The sequence below is a fragment of the Embiotoca jacksoni genome, unplaced genomic scaffold, assembly GCF_022577435.1.
Source record: "Embiotoca jacksoni isolate LCO1_2020_lvr unplaced genomic scaffold, fEmbJac1.0.p SCAF_5, whole genome shotgun sequence".
Lineage (NCBI taxonomy): Eukaryota > Metazoa > Chordata > Actinopteri > Embiotocidae > Embiotoca > Embiotoca jacksoni.
In genome coordinates, this window is record NW_027185403.1 from 1,135,849 (window position 1) to 1,161,034 (window position 25,186).

The 25,186-nt window shown below is 40.1% G+C and overlaps 1 protein-coding gene across 2 annotated transcripts in view; it reads right to left on the reverse strand.

Annotated features, from left to right (window-relative positions):
- rxfp1 (relaxin family peptide receptor 1) overlaps positions 1-23,423 on the reverse strand; it is a 61,493-nt gene extending 38,070 nt beyond the window's left edge. For both annotated transcript variants that reach the window (XM_069171234.1, XM_069171236.1), the window contains exons 1-2: positions 23,025-23,423; positions 14,630-14,767 (exon numbers count right to left, since the gene is read on the reverse strand). In XM_069171234.1, coding sequence (XP_069027335.1) covers positions 14,630-14,767; positions 23,025-23,070 — 184 coding nt within the window. In that variant the 5' untranslated portion in view covers positions 23,071-23,423. The remainder of the gene's footprint in view (positions 1-14,629; positions 14,768-23,024) is intronic.
- Positions 23,424-25,186: the final 1,763 nt, after the last annotated feature.

Sequence of the window (25,186 nt, forward strand, 5' to 3'; positions counted from 1 at the left end):
ACACGATTTTGGTCGTCAAATGTCACAAGTCAATGTCACATTCACTTCAAATTGAGCTACGCTCATGAGCGGAATATCTAGGAAATGCCGAGTGGGAATGTCTTCAAATTTGGCACACTCGGCCTCATCAATTAAGTGAGTAAATTTTGGGATTAAAAAAAATCAGAGGTCAAAGTCACTGTTACACCTAATTGGTGACATTACCGTTGGTGTCCATCTAGAAATTGTTTGGTGATTGAATAGATCTTTGCTGTCAGAATTGAAGTTGTGTTTATAACTTTATAACTATTTGAATTTGGACAGATTTGCAAGTAAACTACAACTTGCACAATTAGCGGAGGCGTACAAGCGCGAGGCAGTCATTCTAGTTGTGGGATGTTTTGTTACTCATTAATTGGTGCACTGCTTTCAGTATAGGTTTTAATTTGGTACTGCAATACCATCCCACAGCATCACAACATTAAATCACATCGAGTCCCATCGAGCTCAATTACAGACTGCACATTCTAATTAAAATAAATGAGTGTAATGGAAATATGATACCACATTGAGAGGCACCATTTGCTTTTAGTTATTTCTGCAATGTTAGATGAAGGGGGAGAAAAGCACACTTCATTGAGCAATAACAGAAGCAACTCCAATTAAAAATATTATTTTAGCCTTTGTGATGTTGGACTATGGGGGGGGGGGGGGGGGGGGGATACCACTCTGGGGCTCTAACATGAAACAATTACATCTTACTGAGACTAAACGGGGTCCTTCAACTAATCACTGCTGTCATAACAACTTGTGTAAGAAATATAGAGCTTTCACTTCTGATATGGGGTTGCGTTTCTGTTTCTGTCTGGAGAGGTCGTATCAGGATCAATTGTGATTTTAAAGAATGGTCTCTGTTCTGTTTTGTGTTGTTTTCACTGGATTGTTTATACTGCACATTTTAAATATAATGATATAAAGTGAATTGGTTCAATATTTTTCGTAGTGACTGGGAACAGTCTCTTTCAGTCATACCCGAAGCCTTTTCTCTGAGCTCTTTCTTCAACAATGGCTCCCTTGCCACAACATGTACAAACACAAAAAAGCAGCCCCGTCTTGTCATCCTCACTCTTAGCCTATATACTGTAAGTCCAGCACTCTTTGCTCTGCGATCCTCTAGGTAACAACAGCAGTTCATGTTTCATGTCTGAATCTTTGGCTCTGATGTTCAGCCACCTCTGACAAGCCTCCGACAGTATAGTAACAGTAATTCTATTTTACAGAACCATGAAAGCATGCAGTGAAACTTCAGAGCACATTCAAACACAAAGTAAACCTAAATGTCATGCAGGCCCAGAGGGTCTGAACATGGCTGACTCTTAAGTGTTGCGGTCTTTTTGTGTTTGTTAATGTTCGTATTTAATAATTCATGTTTTCCAAAAAAAAATTAATCAATTTATCTGGACAAACATCTTTCAGTAGAAAGCATACAAGCACAGAGCTAACATAAATCGTATGCAGACAAATATTTCTGGAAAGGAAACACTGAATGAAAAACCAAATAAATCATCTGGCGTAAGATGGCGCCGCGATAGCAGCAGCCTGTTACAGCAGCTCCTCCCCCCCGAGTGTGTTTTGTATTAAGTAGTTTTAAGCCTTTCTCCTCTCTTCGGAGTTGTTGTTTTCTTCTCTTCACGTGTGTTAAGTTAACGGTCAGACAATGGACCGTAATTTTTCCACTTTTCTGGTTGGGGGCATTGTTATTGTTTACTCGCGTGATCAGCTGATCGCGCTGAGTAGACCTCCACTGCTGCTGCCCGGAGCGAGGCCTGAGATCCCCGTTGAACTTCGGAGAAGACGACGGGGTTGCAGAGCTGGAGCTAAGCTGAAGGCGAAAAGGAGGAAATATAAACCAGCGGTGCCGGCGATCGTAATGGGAAACGTGAGGTCCTTGGCTAACAAGACGGACGAGCTCAGGACGGACACCCTGCAGGACTGCTTTGAGTCCACGGACTGGGATGTGCTGTGTGGACCACATGGGGAGGACATCAACAGCATGACGGACTGTATCACAGAATACATCAAATCCTGTGCGCACACCACCGTACCATCCCGGACTGTACAATGCTTCCCCAACAATAAGCTGTGGATCACCAGTGACCTGAAAGTTCTTCTTAATAAGAAGAAAGCAGCCTTCAGGTCTGGGGACAGGGAGGAGCTCAGGAGAGTGCAGCGCCACCTGAATGAGAAGATGAGGGAGTGCAAGGACTCCTACAGGAGGAAGCTGGAGGCAAAACTCCAGCAGAACAACGTGAGGGAGGTGTGGACCGGTATGAAGGAGATTACTGGGTTCAAGGGGAGAGAGAGACAACCAGGGGGCTTTTTTTTATCCAAATCATTGAACCTACAGGATTCACAACCTGTGGATCTATTCTGATTTTCTGAATGTGTTATTCCTGCTATAGGATAACACTAAGACAAACAAAAAACAACAAAGAAATTGCAGCGAATGTAGCTCGTTTCGAAGCCAGAGATTTCTTTCTTAGCAGTGAACACAGGCGGTGCGCTTTAATACGACATTGTCTTTGTTGTTCTCTGGAGAGTATTTTTACGTCAGGCCGATTTCACTGCTTACATTTTCATTTCATTTTACACTGTGGGGAAGGATAAACTGCTGCAGGGACTCTGTCAACAATGTTTACATGCAGTGTTTCACAGCAAAACACATTTATGATGATTTATGATTTATGTATCCCAGAGGCCGGCAAACGTGTTGAAGATATTTCTTTCCAGCAAGGGCATATATATATATATATAAATAAAAGGAAATATATATATATATATTAAAAGGAAGTTCAAATGGAAAAATAAACAAATAAAATAAATAAATATATATATATATATTTATTTTGTTTAAATAAATATATATATATATATATATTTTATTTATTTATTTTTCCATTTGAACTTCCTTTTAACTTTTCATCCGTGTTCGCTACCCTGAAGTCTTCTTCCTCGCCTTTTGTAGCACACTCATGTGTTTTTTCACTCACTGTTGCTGCCAAACATCACTCACGATTACTTTATTAACCCGTTTTAGTTTGAACACACCACCTACATAGATTAAAAATATCGCACTTCGGGAAAAGCTACTATAGTGGTAAATTTGGATGAATGAATGACTGGACAACGGTATAGATTTGCGACAGATTTTTTGTTTGGTTTGGTTTTTCTGGCAGGTGTTTTCACACCTGAAAGTCCAACTGAAATTCATGTTTTTGTTACATTGTAAACATTTGATCTGGTTTTTTTTTATCTCACAATTTTGCGAGCGCACGAAAGGACTGCATGACATACCTGCGTTCCTATACTTAACATTTATAGAATTTGAGATGGCTGTCATCTGACGTCAGCGTGTTTTCAATGCGGCTGCTAGCCTTTCTGAATGTAGGTTTGAATGCAGAAAACCGTACGTATAAATGATGAAGTAATAAAAGTGGATTTAGTGTTCAAAAGTCTCACAGCACTTCTTTCTTGAATCCTGAACGGGGCGTGGATATTTTTGGGACAAAAATATAGGTTCAATTTCATCCTCTTGTAAACTACTTGTAAATGATCCAGCTTTTTACTTCTCTGTTTACATTACTGTTGGGATAATTATTGTCGTGTCATTATACACAGTGTTACAGCCTCTTGTGTCAATTTTTTTTTCCAGAATAAGCCTAGCATCTTAAAAGCTTTGCATTTTTCAAATCCCATTTTTCCCAATCATTGTGTTAATGTATGCTAATGGGGGAACACTTTCACACAAACCAGGGTACACGGGTTTAATCGACATATGGCTTGCCGAGGTGGAAATTAAACCACTAACAATCACCACTGCTAACGAATGGGCTTAGATGGATGGCGAATGGTTATTAAACAGATTACATCGTGGAGAGATTAAACGTGTCGGATTAGATATGCGTGCTGCCTGATTATCAAAAGTAAAGAAAGGTCCAGAGGTGTGTGAGGATCTATAACTGACAGAACAGATAATAGACCAGTCCTAGATATTGCCTTTATTTCAAACACCTTCGCAGCATATGTTAGATGTCTCACGTGCTTCTTTTTCCAGATTCATGTGACAGCTTTTTTTTGTTTTCAGTTTCAGCTGACATCTCTGACATTTCATCATCTCTGTCTGTGTTACTGCTAACCCCCCTCAAGCGTTGATGAATCAGGACCGCTTTTTATCTTATGAAAACCGACTGTGCTAAGAAAAAAAAACATGGACAGTTAAGCAGTCAGGGGTCTGGGGAAACGTAACAACATAGCGTGAATGTAGCTTCAGTACTGATATGAGTGTAATCATGTCACAGGCTCAATATTAAAACTGCAGCACTGCGTAAGGGCTCCAACCACAAGGACTGTGGCTGGAAGCAAGCCGGATTTGAAGGCTTTAATCTTCCAAAACTGTTCAATTTTTAAAAAAGCAGGAATATTCCTGGGATTATCACTGATTTGTGGAGTTCCCGAGATGAGGCATGGGGAATTGTTTTTTATACTCAACGATGGAGAGAAAGATATCCAGACGATTTATTAAAGTCTCTCTGTGAATAATTGAATAATAAAAACGCTGGGCCTGCACATCAGTCAAGCAATACTCTGCACCAATGTTCATAGTATGGGGGAAAAAAAGCAGCCTGGTGTACCGTCTATAAATCATAGCATCCCTTCGCCAAATACACAAAGTTGATCATTAGGAGTGACGTTTTGACTGGCAGCCGAGGGAAGAAGAGACCCTATAGGCCCATGAGGATGACAGCAAATCCGCTGCCAGCAACACACAGGAAAAGTGCCAGTTGGGTCGGAAGAGGAAGCGAAAATATAACTCGTGAAAACTTTTTTTTTTTTATTTTTTTATTTTTTTTTTTTTTACCTCTCTTCACCTCATTAATACAAATCTTGGGAGAGCAGCTGTGTGCATGAGGGTCTGCAGCTGCTTCCACACCAAGTTAGATTTTCTCAATGTGGGTCTCACTTACGTCAGAGCAGTAAAAAACCCAGAGAAAACCAAACATTGGGCTGTCACTCTAAACACAGACGGTCGAACTGTGGAAGTCAAGCGGGCCGAGAGGAGGAGCAGCCAAAGACTATCACCTTCTACAGTTCTTCACATTGTGAAACGTCGATTGAACTCATTGTTTTTGATGAGCAACCACCTTCATCACTTTAAAATAGATGCAGAAAGCTGGTGCACAAATTATACCTTCCATGCAATCTCTCGACTCCTGCAACACTTATGTTTGTATTCAGACAGGCACAACGTTTCTTTTATTTATCATCCTTTTTCCTGGCTTATCTCTCCACTAATGTCCTTGTGCTTTTGCTGTTATGGTGGTTTCAACTTTTATTCTGCTATTGTGATTTTAACTGTTCAAAATCATGCTGTTTGTGGGGTGTTTTATTCTTGTTAAGCACTTTGTGATTATATATCTGTGAAAGGTGCTATAAGACTAAAACTTACTTACTTAAAATGCCATTCATTATTCAAGCCAGCCGCTTCAATGTTCAGTGATGTTTAAAGAGATTCATCAAAACCATGCGGACAGTGAAAGGCCATAAGAGCACGGGATATTGCTTGTCATTTATGTTTTATTTTACTATTAAATGGAGAACATCTGTTCTGTGGCTTAAATCTATGATTAATAGAGCTTTTTTTTTTCTTTTCTTGTTTTCCTCGCACAGCTGCAGCTCTCTTTGTTTCTTTCTTCTTCTGCATGAGCTCTCAGGTCACTTGGCTTTGAGCCATTTATCAGTTGGACGCCTGCCAAAATACTGCAATTAATTCAGCAAGAGTCAAAGTAACCTAAGGACTGTGTTGGTGGAAACATGCGCAATAATAATGGCAAGCCTACACAGGAACTGTACTTCACACCATAAAAGGACTTTTCTTTTATAGAGAGCAAATTACATTTGATAATGACGCATATTATATATACACTGAAGTATAGATGAGTCACAACCTTTGTTGAGTTCAGCTTTTTCTGAGAAGTTGTAAGTCATTTACCAGCTTTGATAACACCTGACTCAGTATTTTGACAGCCTTATTGGAAATAGTAAGCACAGTATTTTTCTATTAATGTTCTTGGACGAAGCAATCATTACAGTACATTTCAAGTTCAGCATGCTCTTCATCTTGGTAGCAGAAATTACACCTCAAGGTCCAATTTTTGCATTTGCTGGCATTATATTGATTAAACTAAAAAAATTATACCTGCCACTGCTCTGATAAAATAATATTTTGATGTGTTACGTAAACATGGGGAGAGAAAAATGAGAAGGGCAATGATGACGTCAGAGGGTAGCATTCAATTGCTGTTTTCCAAATGGCGCACTTGTGTACTAACATTCACTTTTCTGAATGCACGTTCATACTGTCGAGTACAGAAACATGCATTGCTCTAAAAGTACCAGGATGATGCACTCAAAACGCTCAAAAAAAGAAGTGTGAAACGCTGGACACTTTCCACCCTACGGTGGAACGGTCACCATCTTGGCTACGTAGAGGAAGGGGGCGGGGCCACCGACGTAACGAATTTTCAAATTAAGGCGTCTGAGGAAGCTGCAGCTGTTCCTGAACACCACACTCAAAGTGTTTCTTTTTCACTACTACAGAAGAATCGGTGTGTTTATTGATTGTGTTAAGCAGAGGCCACAAAAACACTTTAATTTCTTAGTAAAATACTTAAAGCTGCAGATATTTTGGCGGGTGATGTGTTCACATGCTGAGGTTATTTCTGGTCAGTGCAGAATGACAGTTTGCAGTTTGAAACAACATTACTCTGTCAAACTTCCTGCACTACACAAGTAAGAGTCCTAATATGGAAGAACTAAGGGAAGTGTGTCATTTGTGTCAGCAAATATCATTACTGTGTATCATCAATTTCTTGTAATAAGTCTGAAAATGTGCTATTATTTTAAATAGGAAATTGCAACAGGGAGGTTTTTTTTTTATTATTAATTAATTTGTGAAACCCAAGAGATTTTGCTATTTGAAATGAGTCACAAAAGATACTAGACAGCTGTTGACCTGCAAGGGTGATTAGGATTAGTTCTAGACTGCAAGCTCGCACTGCTCTGCAGTAAACTGTGCACAATCAGCAGAGCAAGCTGGGGCGCACATCATCATCAGTGCTGACTGCAAAGGACATCGGTTGGTTGGATATCAATTTCGCATCCATAAAGACAGCTAACAAGAGGGCAATGTCAGAGTGAATACTGGAGATAACAACAGGGGATTTCAATCTAAATATCGGCCTCTCCCTGTGCTTGTTCTCTCTAAATTCGTCACCACACGTACATCATTAATCACAGAGCCTTCAAGAGAGACAAGTGTTTTGTACTTCTCGCGCCTGCGAGGATGAGCTGCGATTTTCAGCAGGTGTTCATGACTGAGAGGCAGTTACGTTTCTGAACAGTTCAAATCCTTGGAACGACTCCAAAATTATGGAATCAAGAATCCATTAAACTAGCTTATGCACATAATGACAGAATAATGCTCTTTGTGTTTTGTTTTGGTTTTTTTTAAACTCGCCGGTTCAATCATTCACCAAAATGGAGCTTGATTGATCTGTCTGCCCTGGCAGATTGAGCAAAAAAATACACAAAAAAAAACTTCAAGAATTTATTTTGGTATTAGGCTGAAGAGATTATGCATTTCACTCTGACACTAGTTGGGTGTTGTCTTGTTTTGGGGTGCTTGCAAAGAGCGTGACAGGCTAACTGCCCCAAGGGGATTTTATAAGTGGTGAGATTTTGAAAAGAAAAATTGTTTATCAATTAGTGAAGACTTAAAGTTTAAAAGGTATGAGGAAGGTGGGAAGATCAGTTGTCGAGGTCACCAGTAGTGGTCATTGTGAGGACAGAGAGCATCACTTACATAATAATTTGTTATACATGAGGACAGTTTTTTTTTAGTTTAGCTGATTTTGTCCAATGCATTCACAATTCTGTTTTTCCACTGCCAGATGGAAGCAAGTTAGAGGCTGCCAATGTGTGTAAATCTCTTGCAAGGTTTAATGAGATTGTCACAGGATGTTGTTACGTCAGTGGAAGACAGAGTACCTTTAAGCTCCCCCAACCCCCTCCCACCTCTCTGCATGGGAGCGTCACTACAGCTCAGTCTGTTTTAAACAGACGATCAATACGCAGTGAGTTTCCAGGCCACCAGATACTTCTCTACAATGTAATGAAATCTAATTAGATAGCACCTTAATAAACTGTGCCTTGTTTAAACCCATCGTTTTAAGCCTCTTCTCAGTTTCAAAGAGGTGTTAATTACACCTTTGATTGCGTAGGTGTACAGGATGAAATGGGAACTGCCAGTGGATGTTCTGCCTCACTTCACATGTCAGAAAAAGTGAGGAAGGGGATTTGTATAATTAATTACTTCAAATCCACCTTTGAGAAAAGGTGATGAAGCAAATGTTGCTGCTGATTTTGTTGGTCTATGGTTGTTTAGGCATCCAGCCCAAAAGAAGCAGGATAACAACCTGTCAAAATACAGACTGTAACTAAGTAGATTATGAGAAATTAATAATCTACTTACCCACAACTGCAAAGGACACTCAATTTGCTGTGATCTTTAGTATGGGGTACATGCTGCTGAAACCCCAAAAGTATTGGCGATGGTATGTGTGATAACTGAAACTTTGATTTAAAGGGAAAAAAGCAAAAGGATGGACAAGAGCACCAGTGACTGCTAGGGCTGCTCGATTCTGAAAGAAATGAGAATCACAATTTTTTTTGGTAATAATTGAGGTCAGCATTCACTCTCATTTTTTCAATGTAAATGTTTATATCATTCATTCACCCAAGCCAGAAGAAAACTAATTAAAAAAAAAAAAAGGTATGACGATGCCCGATAGGACTGTTGTTATACCGACTTCTAGTGGCCTCCTTAGAATAGCATGCACATCAAGCAAGGCACCTCATACTTTGGGCCATTTTGTCTCGACAATGTGAATTTCATTTCATAATGACCTGAGCTGAATTAATAGGGGGTTTATTACTCAATGCAAACACCCCTAAACTCTCAGTAATGACATTTCAAAGCTAAGTTTGATAGGAATCAAATGGTGTTTTCAGCATAGGCTTTATTTGATTAGCTTTTAAAAAAAAAATTAAACCCCCACATTCAGTTAAGTTATGCTTAAACATACAGAAATGCTACTACCACTGAATCTAATAAAACATGGATAACTCAATGTTCAAAGACTATATAATTCAGATCATTTATCATTGTTGATGAACCTGACAAAGAACACTATGTCAGTTTTAAACAGTAGGTCTACTACAATGTCTAGTAGTTTTCCCTTTAACTGTGTGCTGTCCTGTGAGATGCATGCAATTTTCAGCGGGCAGGAAGTACTTGTCACGATAACTGCACTTCAACTTTGATCAACAAAAAGGGAACACTGTTTTAAGCTTCATGAAAACAATCAGTGGCATTCGCTTGTTTTTTTAGTATCAAAGACAGTATTTTAACAAAAGTTTTTTCACAACTACAGACTACTTCTTTTTGTCTGTGTCTCTTCCTAGCTCTCACTGGGTTTATTTTACTACCTGCTGGTTTCTGCTGTTCTTCATCACAAGGTGTAATGCCACAAGGTCATTTGTTGAGGGAGAAAGTAGGAGCACCTGTTTTGATGCAGCTGATGTACCTAACAAAAATGCAGCAGAATTATTTTCATTGGCAGTCCTACTGACTACTACAGTAAGTTTCCAAAGTCTAGAAAGCAGATATACTACTGTAACTTTTGCACTGGCATGCTGCTCAATATTGCAGGATAAAAGGCAGAGAAATGGTTCCGATTTTAACTCCCACATACTTACTGAAGACAAAACTCATGTCATAACATAATTTGTCTGGCAGGATGACTAAATGAATAGAGTGGAATACAGTGAATAGATGGAAGACAGAAGGGGAAAAAAAAGTTAGTTATTAAAATCTGACCGCTGTTTTATAAGTTGCACCTGTTTCTGCAGAGTAATCATGATTGATGATCGTCTCCTCAGGATAACTTCAATAAATCTGTGAATACATAAACCCGTTTTCACAAACTTGAGCTGTGGATCAGCAGAGGTGGGGAGGCTAGACAATTTAAAGGTTAGCATTTGTTATTGATATTTTGTGAAATACAACTCTGATAATATTGGTGCAACATCCCTTTGAGTCATGCAATTGCAGTGTAAACAGTACGTGGAATTACATATTGATATATTTTTGGACATACATCATAAATTAGATTTCTATTCATACTAAATCATTTATTTCAACAGTTTTGATTGTCACAGTCCTGCACTAAGTTGGGCACTTGGGTAACCCCCAAGGAGTGTGTGCAACTCAAAGTTTTTTTGTATTTTAAGGTAAAAAAAAATCAATCAGAGGCCACAGGGGAAATTAATGGGTGAGAATAAAGGAAAACAAACACAGAAATGAAAATGCTGTCAATCGTTGAGTCTGCGTGCATCACTGTGATGTTGTTTAAATTTAATTTGACCATTTGTTTATTTCCCAACACTGTTCTGCTGCTCTACAGTATCCTAACACTGTGCAGTTTTATTTACAGTGCATCCGGAAAGTATTCACAGCGCTTCACTTTTTACACATTTTTTTATGTTACAGCCTTATTCCAAAATGGATTAAATTCATTTTTTTCCTCAAAATTCTACACGCAACATCCCATAATGACAAAGTGAAAATAGTTTGTTTAAAATATTTGCAAATCTATTAAAAATCAAAAACGAAAATATAACACGTACATAAGTATTCACAGCCTTTGCGCAATACTTTGTTGAAGCACCTTTGGCAGAAATTACAGCCTCAAGTCTTTTTGAGTATGATGTTATAAGCTTGGCACACCTATTCTTGGGCAGTTTCTCCCATTCTTCTTTGCAGGACCTCTCAAGCTCCATCAGGTTGGATGGGGAGCGTCGGTGCACAGCCATTTTCAGATCTCTCCAGAGATGTTCAATCGGGTTCAAGTCTGGGCTCTGCCTGGGCCTCTCAAAGACATTCACAGAGTTGTCCCGAAGCCATTCCTTTGTTATCTTGGCTGTGTGCTTCGGGTCGTTGTCCTGTTGGAAGATGAACCTTCGCCCCAGTCTGAGGTCCAGAGCGCTCTGCAGCAGGTTTTCATCAAGGATGTCTCTGTACATTGCTGCATTCATCTTTCCCTCCATCCTGACTCGTCTCCCAGTTCCTGCCGCTGAAAAACATCCCCACAGCATGATGCTGCCACCACCATGCTTCACCGTAGAGATGGTATTGGCCAGGTGATGAGCGGTGCCTGGTTTCCTCCAAACATGATGCTTGGCATTCAGGCCAAAGAGTTCAATCTTTGTTTCATCAGACCAGAGAATTTAGTTTCTCATGGTCTGACAGTCCTTCAGGTGCCTTTTAGTAAACTCCAGATGGGCTGTCATGTGCCTTTTACTGAGGAGTGTCTTCCGTCTGGCCACTCTACCATACAGGCCTGCTTGGTGGAGTGCTGCAGAGATGGTTGTCCTTCTGGAAGGTTCTCCTTTCTTCACAGAGCAACGTTGGAGCTCTGTCAGAGTGACCATCGGGTTCTTGGTCACCTCCCTGACTAAGGTCCTTCTCCCCCGATCGCTCAGTTTGGCAGGGCGGCCAACTCTAGGAAGAGTCCTGGTGGTTCCAAACTTCTTCCATTTACGGATGATGGAGGCCACTGTGCTCATTGGGACTTTCAATGCTGCAGAAATGTTTCTGTACCCTTCCCCAGATCTGTGCCTTGATACAATCCTGTCTCGGAGGTCTACAGACAATTCCTTGGACTTCATGGCTTGGTTTGTGCTCTGACATGCACTGTCAACTGTGGGACCTTATATAGACGGTGTGTGTCTTTCCAAATCATGTCCAATCAACTGAATTTACCACAGGTGGACTCCAATCAAGTTGTAGAAACATCTCAAGGATGATCAGTGGAAACAGGATGCACCTGAGCTCAATTTTGAGTGTAATGGCAAAGGCTGTGAATACTTATGTACGGGAATTTTTTTTGTTTTTGATTTTTAATAGATTTGCAAAAATTTCACAAAAAATTATTTCACATTGTCATTATGGGGTATTGTGTGTAGAATTTTGAGGGAAAAAAATTAATTTAGTCCATTTTGGAATAAGGCTGTAATATAACAAAATGTGGAAAAAGTGAAGCGCTGTGAATACTTTCCGGATGCACTGTATGATGTCTATGCCAGCGTCTTTGGCCCAGGTCTGGACACGCTCCATACTGAGCTTTGCAGGTGCAGGGCACTGGAATCGTGGATGAGGCAAATTGGCATCGTTCAAAAAAAGAGCAGCCAGCATGCAGAATAAAGTGTGTCTTATGTGACAGCCGTATCTCTTAGGGTTAGTATTCATATACATTAGTATTCATATCGACCATAACTATGGTAGCGGGGCATAGTTAGGCTCAGCTGCAGGTGACAAATGTGTCGGTAGTTCAAGGGAGCAGTGCCAGTGTGAGACTAATTGGCACAGTTGCCTCGTGTTGAGTGGTTGGTCTTTCTCCTTTTCATGCAGTAACATGAATGAGTTCTTTCATTTCCCTGCACATTTACTCATCTGAGACTGATTTTGTGCTGCAGAAGGGTTCACGGGAACAGAAGCTACTGTTAAACTGCCACCCAATCAGTCCTCAGCATGGGAAAGACATGTCTGAAACAAAAGTTGAGCCTGTGGCAGGTTTGGTCCAGATGCTGGGAGAACTGGCAGTTATGCACAGTGAGATGTTGGCTGCAAATTGCCAGCGACTTCAAGCCCAGACAGAGAGGTAGCGGTGAGTCATGGAGAAGCTGCCGTCCTGCACCTCATATCTCCACCTTCAACCGCCTCGTTGATAATCCTCAGACGTTTCTGGAGATGTCTGAGGCAATGGCAGTGGAATATGGCCGTTTGTCTGTGACTCCATTGATGGGGTGAAGGTGTGTCAGTTCTGGAGCATCAAGCTGGGACGCACTGACCGTCCCTTTGTCTTTGCACGGTAGCAGTCACCTGGCGATGGATAAGTGCTGGGGCGGGTGGAGCTGGAGCAGTGAATGGAGGGGCTCCTGGGCTGGACCTCATAGAGGGTCTTAAACAATCGACCCAGAGGCACCTTTTTCCCCATTACCTCCAATTGAGGTTCCATTTGAATACATCGGCAAAGCCCTCGTTGCGCCATTTTATCGAAATGCACAAGTATATCGCTACGTGCTAACCCTGGTGGACTACAGTATCCAATATCCTTAAGCGGTACCAACGTGTACCATTTCTGAAAAGCGGGTTTTGCAACGCTGTTTAGGTGGTGACCAGGGCAACTCATTCACGCCAGCTGAGGGAACTGTATGGATTAGCTGATAAATTCACACACTATGATGAGTGCAATTGGGAAAGTGATGAGCACCTGCATTGTTTGCAGTGCAGAAGGTGCCCTCTGCTTTCACTGGATTTTCTCCCTTTAAACTGCTATTTGGCAGGAAGTCATGTGATGCTCTTGACCTGTTCTGGGTAATCTGGGAGGAAAATCCCAACCTGAGCAAAAATGTGGCCCAAGAGAAAAAATTATAAAAACTTGGAGGATTATCACAGTTCATTTGCTCCAGGCTCAGAAATGTCAACAGTGTCCCTACAACACTACGACGAGGCTGAGACCGTAGGTATCAATAGATAAACTGCTTGCATTGTATGACCTGAGGCAGAGTATGTCTCGCCGGTGCTTATGGTTGGAGCTAGAGGAACAAAACTCCACCGATCCCCCTTTGCTTCCTTGCAACGACCACAAGGAAAACCAAAATAAAACATTTCCCCTCAAATTGACCAGTCTGAGACCGAATGTCTCAATGTGTGTGGGGGAAGAACTCACGGTGACAGAAGATGCTGTTTGAGTAACATACAGTGTTACCTTGTTGGGTTTTAAATTAAAAAGCAAATCCACAGCCCATTTTTAGCGTGAAGATATCTGCATCACAAATTAAAATAATACACCACAACCTTGAAACACACCCTCGCCTTCAAACCTTGATTTACCACCAGAACCAATGACCCACTCCACCATTGCTCTATTGCATGTCTTCAGTCTAGTACATCAGAACACGGATGCATAAAACTGTATTTTGTACATTCATAACTAAAACGCCACAAAGACAGATTTTCTGATTGTTTAAATTGTGCGTATGACCGGTTCTGCTGTAAAAATCTCAATCACTGCACATGCACAAACCTTATTTCCATGCGCATGAATGTATGTTTATAGCTCTGCATATCAATCCCTGCCCACTCCACCGATCATTACGTCACTTAGTGACAAGAATGTCAAAGACGTAGTGCAGTTGCGCAGCATTACAGCAGCAGTCATTACACACAATTATGCTATTTATAGCTTCCAGACCAATAATTCATCCCATGCCCCAGTAAGACATCATTGTGGTAATATCTCCACCGTAATTATCAAACAGCAGGAGGATGGTCAGTGATGAATTTACTTAATTAAAGTACAATACAGGCAGCATGTCTCAACTATTATCTAAGTGCCCTATTGCAAATGTAAGCATATGGTTATTAGCATGTAGTCCAATAAACATTTAAGTAGGGACAATGACTCACCACAGTTTTCCTCATCCGCTTGATTCCCACAGTCATCGATGCCGTTGCAGTGCAGAAGCTGAGGGAGACACACGGTCAAGTTGCCACAGGGGAAATATCCAAGCGGGCACGTCCCCTTCTCCTCTGTCATATTAAGCGCTGTAAACAAAGCAGAAAATCCTAAAATATGATAATGAAAGTTTTCACCACCTTTTTTTTTATTTTTTTTGAATCAGATGTTTTAAGAGTCCTTTTCAGTTTAATGTGGTGTCTGTTATTCTTGTTAAGAACATTTGTTTGTGGGTTCATCAGTACTCCGGGGAGCCATTCTTTGTGTGATCCATGTTGAGTTGCTGTGTTTAATCAATCAGCAGTCTTGCATTTTACGTCTAAATTATGCATTATGCAAAGACCTAAAACAAACAGTGTAGACTGACAAACAGGGTACATGTGAAACTGATGTTATATGCCATGCAAGTTGAAAGAGAAAATTATTTACTCAGCTCATCTTGATTATTGTAATTCCATATTAATGTGCCATAGTGAGTAATTCCTCTGATTCAAAACCGAGCCAACAGGCCAGTGAAAAGCTGCCCACACATTATTGGGCTGACACCCAATAAAGAAGACAATAAAATGTAATTGTCCACATCATCTACGAGACACTTGGCAATCTGGCTTTGTTCCAAATTATCAGTTTATCGTGTCATTATGTCCCATTGAGATTGTTCAGATTTTCTCACCTTAAATTGCTTATTGGGGACTAGAAAGGCACTCTGGGATTGAAACCTGAGGCAAGGTTAATAGTTCACTCCTCTATTATATGCAAATCAGCAACTGGAACCACCACATAAAGAACATCTGGACATAATTAGAATGATGTCAAACTATGTTCGTGCCCAGCTAAAACCTCACGTCTCAGCTGTGCATTTAATAAGTGGTTATTGATGGAAAATAGTTCACATGTTTTAGGATTCATTTGTGTATCTCAGACCTAGACACCCAGAGCTGGACTGTGAGTCCTTGTTAAATCATTCAGTTTCTCCATGCTACTTCAACAACACTCTCCTCCTGCTCACTCTGTCCCTCATCAGCTGTCACTCGACTGCTCCTTTGCCTGGCAGTGACCATGGCTATAATGTCCCCCTTCAAGTGCCTGTTTCTGCACAATGTCGGGTGCTGTACGTGATGGAGAAGCTAATGCAGCCCCAGCAGCAAACATATCGGTTATTTTGGCCCATTTGGCTGCATCCACGTCTATATTTCCGATCTTTTTGGCCCACAACTTCTCTGCATTCTCTTTGTTCATTTTGACCACTGCGATTCTTAAACAAGAAACAGAGGACAGACCATAGACTGTATATAAAAGTGGACGTAGCTTCCGGGTCTGAAAAATGAGGCCGATGCAGAAGTGCCTTAAGTTGCGATACCTCCGGGTGCCACTAGAGGTTGGCTCCAAAATGCCTCCGGCTCCACAGACTTCCATTCAACTAGTCTCATTAAATCCTCAGTTATCCCGGTTTTCCATTGTAAAACACTGCACAGAATGTCAAAGTCAAGGTGTAGGCTGTTTTTTTTAACTTGAAAAATAAACATACATGTACTGTATACGATATTTATTCTAAATTAATTAACTAATCATCCTGTCAGGTCCGGAAATGATCTGCTTCTGACTTGAAACATCTGATAGATGGATTAGACCTCTGGGTATTACACACAAGACCGAAGGAAAACAACAACAGAATTGTTTTTGTAGTTTAAGGTCACATACTGACATGACATATTGTCCATGTCAAAAAAATTCACTTCTGAAATATATTAACATCAAAAAACCCTTGCTTATTACTTCCTGTGAAAAATCTGATTAGCTGAGCTGAACATCTTGAACTTGGGGGCATAAATATAGATTTAGCCTCATGAAAAAAAAAAAAAAAAACCTCATAAAATGTTACGACTGGAGACTGAAGACCTGCACTTCTGATGCAAAGCCACATCAAACACGAGAAAATAATTTGACTCTCACGGTTATTCGGAAGAAACCTTCTTACGTGTCTCATGTTCCTGCCTGCGTTTTGATATTTTCATGAGAATAACAGATAAAATACCATGAGCCATATTATCTGCACCAACAATCTTGATTTATTTTTTCCTGCATTTATAAATATGTTGAAATTGGGGTGGTGGGAGATAAGACTCAAACTAGACTTACCACATACATTTCCTCTTTGCTTTCCCTTACATCATTTTAAAATTGTTAAAATCATCTGATTCTTCAATCACTGACTTGTTCAAACTCTTCATAAGAATTTACAGTGCATCTGGAAAGTATTCACAGCGCTTCACTTTTTACACATTTTGTTATGTTACAGCCTTATTCCAAAATGGATTAAATTAATTTTTTTCCTCAAAATTCTACATGCAATATCCCATAATGATGATGTGAAAATAGTTTAAAATTTTTTCAAATCTATTAAAAATAAAGAACGAAAATATAACACGTACATAAGTATTCACAGCCTTTGCGCAATACTTTGTTGAAGCACCTTTGGCAGAAATTACAGCCTCAAGTCTTTTTGAGTATGATGCAATAAGCTTGGTACACCTATTCTTGGGCAGTTTCTCCCATTCTTCTTTGCAAGACCTCTCAAGCTCCATCAGGTTGGATGGGGAACGTCGGTGCACAGCCATTTTCAGATCTCTCCAGAGATGTTCAATCGGGTTCAAGTCTGGGCTCTGCCTGGGCCTCTCAAAGACATTCACAGAGTTGTCCTGAAGCCATTCCTTTGTTATCTTGGCTGTGTGCTTCGGGTCGTTGTCCTGTTGGAAGATGAACCTTCGCCCCAGTCTGAGGTCCAGAGCGCTCTGGAGAAGGTTTTCATCAAGGATGTCTCTGTACATTGCTGCATTCATCTTTCCCTCCATCCTGACTCGTCTCCCAGTTCCTGCCGCTGAAAAACATCCCCACAGCATGATGCTGCCACCACCATGCTTCACCGTAGAGATGGTATTGGCCAGGTGATGAGCGGTGCCTGGTTTCCTCCAAACATGATGCTTGGCATTCAGGCCAAAGAGTTCAATCTTTGTTTCATCAGACCAGAGAATTTAGTTTCTCATGGTCTGACAGTCCTTCAGGTGCCTTTTGGTAAACTCCAGGCGGGCTGTCATGTGCCTTTTACTGAGGAGTGGCTTCCATCTGGCCACTCTACCATACAGGCCTGCTTGGTGGAGTGCTGCAGAGGTGGTTGTCCTTCTGGAAGGTTCTCCTCTCTTCACAGAGCAACGTTGGAGCTCTGTCAGAGTGACCATCAGGTTCTTGGTCTCCTCCCTGACTAAGGCCCTTCTTCCCCAATCGCTCAGTTTGGCCGGGCGGCCAACTCTAGGAAGAGTCCTGGTGGTTCCAAACTTCTTCCATTTATGGATGATGGAGGCCACTGTGCTCATTGGGACCTTCAATGCTGCAGACATTTTTCTGTACCCTTCCCCAGATCTGTGCCTTGATACAATCCTGTCTCGGAGGTCTACAGACAATATTTTGGACTTCATGGCTTGGTTTGTGCTCTGACATGCACTGTCAACTGTGGGACCTTATATAGACGGTGTGTGTCTTTCCAAATCATGTCCAATCAACTGAATTTACCACAGGTGGACTCCAATCAAGTTGTAGAAACATCTCAAGAGTGATCAGTAGAAACAGGATGCACCTGAGCTCAATTTTGAGTGTAATGGCAAAGGCTGTGAATACTTATGTACATGTGATTTTTTTTCATTTTTGATTTTTAATAGATTTGCAAAAGTTTCAAAAAAAAATGTCACATTGTCATTATGGGGTATTGTGTGTAGAATTTTGAGGGAAAAAAATGAATTTAATCCATTTTGGAATAAGGCTGTAATATAACAATGTGGAAAAAGTGAAGCGCTGTGAATATTTTCCAGATGCACTGTATATGATGTTTACACTGAGAAACTGAACAAGGTTGTTGTGAGGTTAAACCACTTAATCAACCAGAGCATTGACAATAAAACTTAAATCAACACTAACATTAAATTAGGAAATAAATTAAAATTCTGCTGTTAAAAAAACCAAAAAATTTAGAGACAGTCTCAGTATCAACAACCCCAGACTACTTGCTAAACCCATTATTTAAAAAATAACAACATATGCGTGAATAAAAATCAATAACAGAACACCAAAATACACCAGCTACTACCATTTCATTTCAAGTGCAGCCAGTTGGCCTGCTGGACCACAACATCATAAGATTATTCATGATGTTTCCATGGGAGTGTAATCAAGTGATTTTTTTTAGCCATGTCCCAGGAGACAGTGCAGTCAAGATAATACATCATTAACACAGAGCAAGAACAGCCATGTCTCTAAGCAGAAAAGATCACAGACCTAACAAAGTGCCACTTTTATGTTGCTGTTGTTTAGCGCTGGTTTTCCTTCCTGCTGGGTGTCTAAGCTGACGGGAAGCACTATATACTGTATATACGTTGATTCATGTATAAAGTTACTAAACAAAAGAAAATAAACTGACTTGAATTGCAGTGAAATAATACAAACATGTAATGTACCCCAAGATATAATTATACGCACCCTTCGCTGTCATTTTGTTGCTCCCACTCTAGTTTGCAGGAGTCCTTTTTGCAAAGGCAGATATCAACTCTCCCCAAAGGTTTAAATGAGGATTTAGGTCAGGATTTATTAATGGACAGTTTGAAAACTTCTGGATGCTTTCTTTGGCCTGTTGTTCAGATAAAACAAAACCCCAAAAGACTTCAACTAAAATCAAGTTTCCTGACACTATAGGAAACACATTTTGCTCCAAACTGCCTTGGAAGATTAAACGTTTCCGGTGCCAACGCCAGCAAAGCAGCGTCACAGCCTGATAGAAACTCTTCCATGTTTTAATGGAGGTATGCTGTTCGTTTTCCCTAATGGGCTTCACTTTGTCGCCTGTAAACAAAGCGATGCGCTGCAGTCCCAAAGAGCTTGACTGTTTTCATCTGTACATAGGACATTATCCCAGAAAGACTGTGGCTTATCCATTAAAGATATTGCAATTCACGTCCTACCCAATCTGTTTTATTCAAAGGCAACTTTCCTTCTTTTGATTTCTTAAAGAAATTGTTTTCCACAATCCGCACTAACCTTCGATAACTTTTCTTGTTGAGTTTCGTCTTAACTCGAAAGCCTTGAAGCGTTTTTTTTTAACTTTTAAACTTCTTGATTACATTAAGAATTGTTGAAACATGTCTTTCGTTTGAAGGTTGGCTTGTAGCTTTTGAAGTTGTTGGTTATGTTTACGCTCTCAGAAAGCTCTCTTGTTTTCACCATTGTGAAAGATAAATTATAAACAATCGGCCCCTATTTGGTAAAACAGTAATTTTGTGGTTAGTTCATGTGGTATGAATCCTGAAATTTAAGCATGGGGGTGCCTTATTTGTTTAAAGAACTAATTAAAATCCATAAAAAGGTGCCAATAATTGTTCCAAATGTACATTTTATGTCTATATGTTTTATTTCACTCTATGAAAAGGCATTTCTTATTGTTGTTATTTTAAATTCTGTAATTAAAATTCAGTCGTGCCTGTTAATTCCGATCAGGACTTTAAATAGCCTACAGGCGATAATGAAGGCAGATCGTTGGGCACATCATGCAAAACAAAAAGTACCCAGATGGGCCTTGATGGTTATTTTTGTCTTGAGTTAAGACAGCATGTGCGTTCGTGGTCGTTTCCGTTGCTGTAAATCATGGTCCTTATTGTGTCCCCTGATAAAGCATCTAATTCAAAGTACCTTTTTTTCAGTCGGAAAGTGTCCGTAAGACAATAACTCAAACAATACTATCTTTGATCACCAGGCAGCAGTGGACATTCACTATTTTTGCTTTACAGTATGTTAAATAAAAAACAGAAATATCACAAATCAAGTCAAGATTACAGGATATTATCGTTTCACCTTATCTTATGCTATGTTTATATTTATTTTATCTAGCTGTAATCTATATGCACTTTGGAGGGTTGCAGCTCACTTACAATAGACTTCATTTGTCAGTAAGATTTAGACTGAGAAAGGTGAGTCCACCTGTGATGTCGGATGTGTGATTCATATTTCAGACAGCCTATTGAAGAGTAATTTTGCACTGTTTTTCGAGATTAAATACTTAAATTGACATTTAACTGGAGGAAATAACTCCAAAAATAAATCCCTCATATTGATATTCATGATAAAAAACAACAATGTGGGAAGACAAACAAACAAACTCTTCTGATACACTTCAGAAGAAACTTTCATTTGGCTGAAGACCCGCTATAAATATTGAATATTGTATCTGTCTTGCTTGCAATATGAAGTAATATGTTTAATAAAAAGCTCAAAATGTCTCTGTAAAAGGTTCAAGTGTGGTAATTTGCTTGTGGAAAGAAAAGAAAAAAACACGAGGAAGCACATTACACAGGCTTAAACACTGAGTCACTAGGTTGGTCAGCCTCTCGGCTAACTGCCTTTGCAGCTGTTCCAATATGCTAAAGCAAAATAGAATCTGATAAAGGAGACCGCACGTACAAGGCAGAAAACAGGCAATGGTTAGCTATACACTCAACAAAGGCTACATGGGGCTGACTGATAGTGAATCAGGGTCAGAGAGAGATCTAGGGGACAATTCTCTGAGAGCTTCTGAGAAAACAGCTTCTCTCACCTGTTAGACTGAGACCAGACAAAAACTATTTATGGGTTGTTTCCTTCTACAATAAATCCCTTTTTTCTGTGGGGAAATGCACTGTAACAGCAATTTCAATTAATTGCTACTTCATTAGATTAGCAGATTAATAGTTTGGACACGTACATACCAAGTCATTGGTCCGTTCCAGTGTTTCCAATTTATTTTTCCACATACAGGTTTACGCATCCATTCATTTGTAAATCCTCTCTCTCAGGTGACGTCCAATTTACAGGAAATAATCCACCTGTTTTAATAAACAAAGAGTTGTACGTTGTACGGTCAAAACCTATTTTTGTCCACTCTTTTCCACCAGGTACTCCAGCAACTGACTTCCATCTTGCCCTGGTCACATGGCCCTTTGCTGCACATGTGCGGTGATTATATGAGCTGAACCTTAACCCTAAGCAACAAAAAAACAACAACAACCAACAACCACAGTTTAAACATATTCTGCCAAATGTAGAAGATATTATCACCTCATCTTTATTTTAAGGATAAATCCGCACAAAATCATACTTCTTTTACCGCTTGACCTGATTTGGCTCTTACACATACAGTAGGGCCAATTGTGATCTTCAATTCTTATTTTTCACCTCAGATGTTGGTTGCATGGTTCAAGCTCGAACGCAAACAAAGAAAAAAAAAAACCCTGTGCAGCCCTGTTTTGATGACTGTTTTAGGGTGTCATAATCTGTCTGTATTTGCAGTATATGGTGTGTAACACAAGTTTTTTTATTTATTGTGTTTTACAATTTTGTATGTATTGTCTCAAAAATGCATATCCCAAAATACCAAATATTCAAAACACAAGTGGGCTACATAAGCAGGATGAATGCGTTGACCAGATTTAGCCAATTTAAAATCTAAAACTGAATGTTGAGAAAATCTGTCTTCACTAAACTGGTCTAAAACCAAACTACAGAATACACTAAACTTGTCTTAAGAACATGTCTGATTTGTATGCTTCAAAACTCCACCCTGACTTAAATTCTGCAGTTCTGCTGAGGATTTGCCCCCACGAACAGACTATAATCAGTGTCTGAATTCATCTCCTTTAGGCTTTAAAACAGAACTTTTACCCTGAACACAGGATGCCACACAGGGGCTGGACAGTGACTGAAAGCACCTACAGCAATGTTTGATGCAGTGGTGCTCTGGTCCTGCAACGGATCATAAGAAGAATGCAAGAGAATCTACTCCGGACATAATGAAATTACTGCTGAGCAAATTCACGCAACACACTGAAAAAAAAAAAAAAAGGCACGAAGACACAAAACAAATATATTCAGCTCTATACCCTAAATAATATGTGAAACTAAAGATAAAATAAAGAAGTGCCTTCGTGCTGATTACGATTACATCCACATCCAAATAATTACATCACAAGCATGGCAAATGACTGAACTGTTTTCCAACCAATACTACACAACGCATTTACTGTAACAGTGACAGTATTCTCCAAAACTGGTGACATATGACTCACACCATGTCAAATGATCTTGGCTTTGTCTCCTTCACTGTCATCCGTGCAAACGACAGGTTCAAACTGGCTTGGATTGGCTTCAAAGCTTTTACTTTTGATATTTAACTGGTGTGAATTTAATGTCAATTTGAAGCAGACAGGATAAAAACAACGACTCGACTACAACGTGTCCACAATTTGGTCCAAAAGAGGAATTTGCTGAACTTACCCGACACCCCACAAGCGAATATCAAAGACAGGTAAAGTTGCATCATGTCGTTTGGAAGTTTTTGAGAAAAATCACGCGGGTGGAAGTGGAAGGAGAGCAGCGATATCCTCCCCTGCTTTTTTCAGAATGAAAAATCTGTGCGTAAAAATATCACCAAAAGTTTGTTCCTGTGCTGCTGTAGGGGGATAAAGTCGTGGAGATGAGACAGGCGGGTGCGATGGCAGCTGAGAGAGAGGAGCCTGTGAGAGAGGAGCCTGTGACCACGTCGCTGGGTCGACTCGGTCTGAAGCCGCCAGCTCCACGGAGAGGAAGGTCTAATGAACCAGTTGCCATCTTCTGACGCACCAGCAGCAGCAGAGGCGGCACAGGTGCAGCGCGCAGAGAGTGCGTGCGAGAGAGAGAAAGAGAGAGGGAGGGAGAGAGAGAGAGAGAGAGAGAGAGCGGGGGGGGAGGGAGAGAGAGAGAGAGAGAGAGAGAGGGAGAGAGTGGTGTTGTGGGGGTGTCACACTGCGTTCTGCCCTTCTGCCGCGCCCTCGGATTGGATCCCCGTCGCGGGAGCGCGCACAGCTGAAGCGGAATTTACCGGGCTTATTAATTATTTCTAGTCAAATTATTGATTAAAAAAGATGCAATATTCATTGATTGCGTAATCAATAATGATAAATTATCCGGATGAATGTTGAGCAAATATTAACCTAAGAAGGAGCTTATTGATGTCTGAATATTTCTTAAAGAGAACTGTGCATTATTCTTGATCAGTGTTTCGATTTCGACAGTGACACAGAAGCGCTGTACAATCCTGAAGAGGTTTTAATTCCTGCCTCATCCCACTTGAGTTTGAAATTCACTGTCAAGCCAAAATGGCCAATACATTATTGGCAAAGTTGATTTTGTACAGTAGCAACTGAGATTTGCATCCCGTGCGTTTATTTATTTCTCTTTTTCGAGCCAAAATGAATGTTAGCTGTATGAAATTGACAAAACGTGGGTAACACATTTTGATCCAAAAGTGTCTGTTGAGAATAACAAGATTTTGGAGCTGCAATCTGAGATCTCGATCCTCTGTTGTTTTTTTTTTCTCAAGCTAAATACTAAGATGACAGTTTATCTTTATGACATTCACATTGTTAATCGAAAACAGCCAAAAAATAAGAAATGGGTAACATAATTTATCCCGTTGAGACAGGTGAGGCATACGACAGTGGAACAAAAGCTAAGCTAAAATGCTCAACGAATATGCAATGATTAGTTGCGCTGAACTCTCCAGGCCTAGTGTAGAAACCCTTTACATTCTGTAAAAGCCTAATTTCCCATTTGTATTTTAGAGTCAGAGAACTGATGTGCTTTGCAAAGTTGTCTCGTCAGTGGTAAAACTTTCCTGTGTGATTTTCAAGAACATAAAGCAGTCCCTTCCATGATTACCCAGAAGATTTTACCTGTGCAATTAAATGGAGACCTTAAAAAAGTAATCAGCAGCAGAAGTAAGTCGAGCGGATGTTGTCACTGAGGATTAATCCTGTCGTTCTCACAGAAAGATTGCTTGCAGGCAGAGACAGTCTGATAGACAGGTTGATCCATGCCTGACATGTGATTCCCAGTGATTGTTGGCTCATCTTATCTTTTTCCTCCCTCTCATAGTATCTCTGCAATCAATTTGCCTGTATTATCGCTTTTAAAGTCTTCAAGTCTAGATGCTTTCAGTGTCTGTTTTGTTTTGTGCTCCACTGTTACATACAGACATGACAGGCAGCTGTAAGCAACTGCTTATAAATCAATACTCTTTACAAAGATTTCTTTCAACTTTTTGTTTTAAACAGCAATTTTAATAAATTAACTTCTGTGGCTTTTTTTTTTTTTTTTAACTGTTATGTGTGGAGTTGTATCATGTAAACACAGCCTGTGGGTCACCCATTAAAGCAGCAAAAATTGCGGGTAGCAAAATGAGCTTTGAACACAATTTACATTTTATCACTTTGTAAAATTTTCAGGGAGCTGTCTAAGTACACATCTGACTCAGCACCAAATAACAATGACAAAGCTGAGGTGGACTCATCTGCTAAAGAGTTTCCCTCAGGATTTTATGGAGACCAAAACTGAAACTGAAGGGGACTGAAAATTGGGCTAAAATGTTTCTCGTGACCGGCAAACATGACTCCAAATAA